The 7,153-nt window shown below is 36.2% G+C and overlaps 1 protein-coding gene across 1 annotated transcript; it reads right to left on the minus strand.

Annotated features, from left to right (window-relative positions):
* Positions 1-1,259: 1,259 nt before the first annotated feature.
* Positions 1,260-6,531, minus strand: LOC113357822. Its single transcript, XM_026601305.1, has 13 exons — positions 6,363-6,531; positions 6,121-6,285; positions 4,071-4,169; positions 3,831-3,956; positions 3,663-3,731; positions 3,493-3,589; positions 3,301-3,406; positions 2,859-3,066; positions 2,636-2,749; positions 2,380-2,511; positions 2,207-2,287; positions 1,922-2,038; positions 1,260-1,595 (listed from the first exon to the last, which is right to left on the minus strand). The coding sequence occupies exons 1-13, from the start codon at positions 6,468-6,470 to the stop codon at positions 1,509-1,511; spliced, it is 1,509 nt and encodes a 502-aa protein (XP_026457090.1). The 5' UTR covers positions 6,471-6,531; the 3' UTR covers positions 1,260-1,508.
* Positions 6,532-7,153: the final 622 nt, after the last annotated feature.

The following is a 7,153-nucleotide window of genomic DNA, read 5'->3' on the forward strand; positions in this document are numbered from 1 at the left end:
AGGTCCACGAATATGGGGATTACGGCTCATCAAACATCTGAAGGGAAATATGCGGAAAAATGCTTGACAATGTAGGGTAGGGTAAGTGTCAGAGACACAATCTTACTGCTGAAAAATCTAGAGGTGCAAACAAATTTGGACTTAAAAGAACATATTTAATGAAGTAAACCATGTCATCATCTGATCATCCTTGATTTGATTCTTGCCGATCTATTGTAGCGAAACTCCGTCATCATACGCATCTTTTATTCTAAGACAATTCCGCATCTTATGCCATGAATCCGACGAAATTGCACATCTCATGCCAGGAATCTGACTCTTTGGGCTTGCAAATAATTTAAAACATTTGCATCATCCATGCGTTCCATGGCAGTAGGAACCGGCTTATTCCAGCACTAGATAACATATTAAAACTCGCCAAGAATTCACCATGTCTTATAATTTTGAATCTTAAAAGATATTGATTAGCCAGATGTTAAGCTACTCATGGATTGATTAAAATGGGAAATATGACTTTATACACAACATTGTTGAGAACCACAAACCAAGCAACGTGAGTTTGAAGATTTTTTCGAGATTCTTGGTTTTTCTTCTTCACAAAATAAACTTTTAGTAAAACAGAGACATTTCTTTGGTATCAGAATGCATCACAAATGAGACCCACGCATTCAATAAACAATGGAGACACTCCACAACAAGAGTTGTGGAAATGGGAACCAATAATCTTCACTCAATGGTTATGTGGAGGGTTTCACTTGGTTTGAATTATTGAATCAAATTATTTGGATTCAATATTGTCTGTCCCATATTTATTGGAGATATGTATATGAACCACCTATATAGTCAAGACAGATGGTTTATACCAACTATTATTGATGTTTGGTATGTATGAAAGGATATTCAGTATCTAATCCAAACTCATACTCAGATTCAGATTCTAATGACCTGTATTTTCAAATGAATGTTTCAAGAACAAGAATGGTTTCCGACTATTGACCGTTACAACGGTATATACATCAAACATTTCTCAAGATCACTTTCAGGTTGGGTCATGAAAGTATTTCAGATTTCAAACAGGTACAGTTTAGGATAATTCTGTATAATTCTTGCCTTGAAACATACAACAATAGTTCTGAACTATTGTACGAAATGAGCTCACCTGCAATGGGGTAGAATTACACTATGCCAGCCATGTGCCGCGACCAGCTGACCATGAGAATCTATCGTACACTGGACTTGATATCATGGACCATCCAACAGCTAAATAAATGTGTATGATTAAGTGAATAAATGCTGGCTTTATCATCCACAGAATGCGACTGTGATGGCACATTGCCTGAAATAAGTGAGGAAATTGTTTGTTCCAAAATTTACTGTGTAATTTTTTTTCTATCTTTTGGGGTATGAGGAGTAAACCATAACTGAGCTTTGGAATGGATTAACAGCTATTACTGTACATAAAAGTGAAAAAGTTGAATTAGCTGCCTCGTTCCATTTCCAGCAAACTTTTAGGTCACTGACATGGCCTGAAGCTTGGCTAAGTGAACCTGGCGGCGTCCCAAATGGAAGGCTGTTACTATCCACAAGAAACAGATCTGAAAATCCAAAAAACAAATACAGTGTAGTCAAGTTAGTAACAGATAATTTCAAAAAGTAAGCAACAAAGAATCAATCACATGGTTGACCCATCGAATGAATGTACAAGGAAAATAAGGTAATTCTGACAAATAATAAGATGTTCCTCTATTACGTGCACGTCAAATAAATGTTTAGCTGTAAAGTATTAAGATGTATAAAGTGATGAAACATATTTAGCTACATCATGTGAACTTGTTGGGCCAGAAGCAATTAAGTTTGTGGATGTTAAATGAGCAGCAAACCTAATTTTGGATAAACGAAGGGAAAGCTTGCAGATACGTACAGGCAAAACATAGAGAGGGATAGTTGAAAGTCTCTTATGAAGCATGCTGAACAGCAGCTTGTACATCCCTGCAGCTGTAGCATCCCCGAGCCTTTGAACAATCACATCGATACATACCTGAAGAAACAGGTAAGTGTTGCGTAAAGAGGTTTATGTATAAATGTTTGGAGAACCTAAAGAGAATCAATCCCCGTTTATTTCTCTGTTAAGTGAAGAACAAGACACTCTCATTGACCATAAACCATAGTTTCAACTCCTCTTAAAACCTGAGCAAGGGTTTCGTACCTTCGCTTTGTATTTTTCATCCTGGGAGACGACAGTAAATAGGAGTTCCCTACCAGGTCTAGTTAAAACATATGTGACCACCTACAATAATTACAGCTAAAACTAATCAGATCCATTTGAAAATCCCATCATAATCAAAATAACCAATCAAAACCAAAAGTTCAGCTAAACACCTTTCTAAGCGTCTCGGTGATGGCTACGACAATATATGTTGGCCACACAGCGATGGCCACCATATTTGAAAAAGCAACAAAAGGTGTTGCACAAATAGCTGTAGTAACTCCAGCTACAGTCAGGACACGCCCCTGGTCACAGATCACAAGGGAACGTGTTTTCTAATGAATAAAATGACCTGCCTTCATAAGATATATACATATCATTTTTTTCCGGAAAGAAGGTTAGGACACAAGGATAGTAGTAATAGCATACTGTTATAGTGAGTTGTCCAGCAAGAATAAAGATGGCAGTCAAGCTATTGATTTGTGCAAACAACTTTCTTCTGGCAACTGGGGTCGCAGCGGCCATCGCGATTACAGTTACTTTCTGCCATTGGGTAAAATCAGCACAGTACAACAGAACAGAATGGGAAAACTTACTCATTTAAAGATAGAAGCATTTAAAACCTCTAAGTGACAGAAGAAAGGCACTATACCTGAAAGTAGAAGAAAGACGAGACAACTGCACCAAGCCATAAGAACAGAGACACGTAGAGAAGGTATGTTGATGACAATATTAGTTGTATTCCCTCTAATATGACCCAAAGTTCAGGCTTCCCAACAGTAGGAGACTTCGGGGAAGACCCTACATGAGTGAGTCTTGTTTGTTCATCAGAATTGACTTTTTGATTATGATCAGCTTCTCTGAGATCAAACAAAAAGTCCAGGATGGAGAGATAAGCATCACAATCACAATCACAATCAGAATGCAGAAATATAGTTATGCGAACTCATCAGTTAAGACAGGATCAGTCCGCCCCACATACTAAAGATTTTCTAAGATCTTGGAATAATATCTTTCAGCAATACAATGGAATTCACATTATTCTCTTGGTTTTGTTATGAAATAATAGGCTAACATCCAACATCGCTACTGACCTGATGGGATTGATTTCTTCAGAGCTATGAGATACTAAATCCTTGCTGATACCTTTAGCTGATTGTGCAGCTAGTTCCATCAAGATAGCCGCAAAGACAAGTAAAACTGAAATAGAAACATAAGTTATATGAAGGTAGTAACATTGAAGCAACAGAACTTGCAACAGGGGAAAAAAAAAAATGAAAGCATACATGGTCCTAGCCGAGCCATTCCAGCAGCAAACAAAGAGCCAAGAAGCTGGCCGAGGGTCGCACCAGCACCTATGAAACCAAACAATCTTGAACCTGACTGAATACAAAATTAAGTCAACAGCTGTTCAACTCAGTTATTCTCTTTAGCACTACATTATCACTGCACAAACCTCATTGTCCATCACATCGATCACTCTAGCCCATGTCGAAGAAATTGTAATGAGATTAAGCAGTGCAACCTTCAGAAGAAGAAAAACAAGTATCACAAAATCAATTGTAGAGAAAAGAGGCATCATTATCTTATCAATTATAGTAGGAAAAAAAAATCCTTGTTATACCCAGAGGAAAAACCCAATTCTAACTGAGATGTACAACCAGCTATGATTGCTCCAACCTGCAGAACTTGCAGGAATGCCTTTATGAACGTCAGGATTCTGACTCTCTTCAGGATCAGACCCAGAAACCTAGAGTGGCCATATCAGATAAGTACAGTGTCATTCATCACAGAAACTTCGGTTACAATAAAGGTGTTCACTTAGAAAATGAAACATTTCTTTACCAGTGACATATGCTCTTACCTTTAAAGTAGCAGGTGAATTTCCTGAAGAGGAAGCATACCAAAGAACGAAGAATACAAGAAGTGAGACACTGAAAAACCTGTGTATCAAAACCAAAGCCTGAAATTTCAAACACCACATATCACACAGAGATATGAGAAGGAAAAACAATCAGAGACTAGTAAGAATCATCAAAATATAATAAACAAAAGCACTTATAACAATATCAAAAATCCCCAAAACACTACAACTTCTTTGTGGGTTCATATCCCTTCGTACAAGTTATTATGTGATAAGAATGCCAGGCGATTCGTTATTACCAATTACATAAGGCATAACCTTTTGTTCACATGAATCATATCATGTTTAACAACAACTGTCAACAAGTAGATAATATATAGTTGTGCCAATAAAACTAAAACATGAAATTCTAACATTAGTAACTTGGTCTCAGCTCAGTGATTTTTCTTTTATGTATCTGGGGTTCACATCCCTTCCTCAGATTGTCATCCAATGAAGAGCATAAAAAAGAGCACTAGGTTTTCCTCCGTAATCAATCACATATTTTGTAACATTTCCCTCAGCTTGGTAACGACAAAAAAAGTTATTTAGTCTCGTCCATAACTAAGAAACATTGCCCAATTCGAGTTTTTTAAAGCAACCTCACTATTCTGTATTTCAGCTCTTAGAACATTTTTTTCAGCTTTCCTAATATTACAAGTCGAAATTACTAATTGGTTGTGCGATCGATCAGTGAGGATCATCTAGTGTTTCTGTTAGCTTTTTGTGACATAGAAACTTATGAGATATGGAAACTGCAAAGAAAACAAAAAATCTACTGATATTGTAAAACAAGGTATTTAAGCAAGTTTAACAATCGTTTCACAGCTAAATAAGTCACATATGCAGCCAGTTAACATCTAATGAACAACACTAACATGAACAACAAGTGGTCCTCCATGCTCAATCACATAAGTCAAAACATTTCATTCATCACAGATACATTTCCCCAGACAAAAATACCTACGTAGTTGTGTCAAAAACTGAAAAAGCAAAGGTATTCTCAGTGAAATATTAGCATTTATTAGTAATTTGGTTTCTCTAAAATCTACTTCATCATTCTTCGGAACACAACTAATCTACAGGCATTGATATTCAAGCAATTGTACCAATCACTTAATAGCTAAACTAAGGAAATAACATGTTTCAAAAAGCTCAATTCGGACCGACCATGTAAATCATAACAATGTTGCAAATCAATGATCCAGCTCCTAAACATTTTGTATCTTTCCAAACATTTCAACTAATCTAGAATCATATTTCCTATTCTTAAGGTAATGAGTCATCATCATCAAGGATCACTCGGCGTAATGAAAATAAAAATCAGTATCCGGCCCTCATTGGAATCCTAGCATTTAGTAACATGGTTTCACTATAATTAACTTCGTCTTTTTACACTTCAGCTCCTAAACCATGTTCTTAACTTTCCTACCTCAATCCTAATATGACTCACCTTCTTATCCTCAGTGAAATGCTAGCACTTATTAATAACTTGGTTTCACTAGAAGCTACTTCGCCATTCTTTGAACCAGCTCTGACAACATTCCTTTATCTTCCCCAACAACACAACAAATCTACAGGCATTGATATTTAAGCAACTGTATTTAGTAATCTAAGGAAGTAACAATGTAACATGTTTCAAAAAGCTCAACTAATCTAGAATCATCTATCCTATTCTTAACGTAATCGTCCATCATCGAGAATCAGTCAGTGCTATTGTTAATGTAAATAAACAGTATCCAGCCCTCATTGAAATCCTAGCATTTAGTAACTTAGTTTCACTAGAATTCGCTCCACGCATTCTCCTAAATCATTTCATCTAATTCATCATCATTTCATCTTGGTATACACAGTGTTCTTGTTATCGAGTTTCTCTTTGCACACCAGGGAGTAATTACAATGACATCAAATTCATCGAAACCTAGAAATTGAAGGCAGTCTAAATTATAGTATAAACCTAGATACTTAATCACTTAATCATGCTAAATTATGGTGTAAATTATGTGCATACCTTGATTTTGGAGAGATTAGGCATCGAGAAAATTAGGGTAGATAGCGGAGCAGCAATCAAAGTGAGGACCAATGAACCCAAGAACAGACCGGGAAGATTATTCAGACCTAATGACATTGCACCTTCATCACGTAATGGTAGTACTATGAAATATGCACTCAATATCTGCAACAAAAATTAATCAATCAAAATCGAATCAGAAAAAAAAAAAAAAAATTGGGGAAAAATTTGAAATTACTTACGAAGAAGAAACAGGAGAAGGAGTGGAGTAATGAAGAGATCTCGTGTGGATGAACTTTGACGATCGATGAGACGATTCTCTCCGTTCTTGACCTAATAATTCCTGTCATTTTTGATGATCAAGAAAATTACTTGATGATCATCAGAATTGTGTCTAAATCTGATCTTCGTTTGCCGTTTGGTCACATTCTAATTTCAACTTTCTATGGCGAAATAAGATGTAGGGAATATGGGCTAATGGGCCTGTTTAAATCTATTGTAAGACTTAGTGTTGAGCATGGGCCGGTTTTCTCCCCATCCGCATACAATTCAATTGTTTACTGATTTTAAATTTGGCATCCGCATCCAATGGATGCAATGAACGGATTTGGTACAAATAATTCAAGAGATTTTCTTTAGTTAAAATTTATAATGAATAAATAATTCCAACAAAGACGACTTCTTATAGAACCAACACATTCTATACATGTATATAAATATAAAAGTGTCATGGACAACACTCCAAGAAATCACCTTATGAATTCCTAACTATTTAGATATTTTCTAAAAATTATATAAATACCCTTAATATATCGGTTATGGATGTTAGACGGATTTTCAAAGTTGCATCCGGACCCAATCTGTAATCCGTTGGATTCCAAAAATTCCATCCGCATCTAATCCATTAGTGAACGGTTTGGGCATCCATTCACAAAAATACGGTTGCTCCCGATTAAATTCGTGAATTACGAGCCAAATGCTCACCCCTAGTAAGACTAATGGTTTGGGAAATACGCCAATACCATCTCATGGT

This window comes from Papaver somniferum, chromosome 3, assembly GCF_003573695.1.
Source record: "Papaver somniferum cultivar HN1 chromosome 3, ASM357369v1, whole genome shotgun sequence".
Taxonomy (NCBI): domain Eukaryota; kingdom Viridiplantae; phylum Streptophyta; class Magnoliopsida; order Ranunculales; family Papaveraceae; genus Papaver; species Papaver somniferum.

Coding starts and splice junctions, on each gene's coding strand:
- LOC113357822 (XM_026601305.1), bottom strand. CDS start 6,470: ATGACAGGAATTATTAGGTCAAGAACGGAGAGAATCGTCTCATCGATC. Junction 3,732..3,830: donor GAATTGGGTTTTTCCTCTGG/GTATAACAAGGA, acceptor CTTCTTCTGAAG/GTTGCACTGCTTAATCTCAT. Junction 1,596..1,921: donor TCCCTCTCTATGTTTTGCCT/GTACGTATCTGC, acceptor TTGGATTTTCAG/ATCTGTTTCTTGTGGATAGT.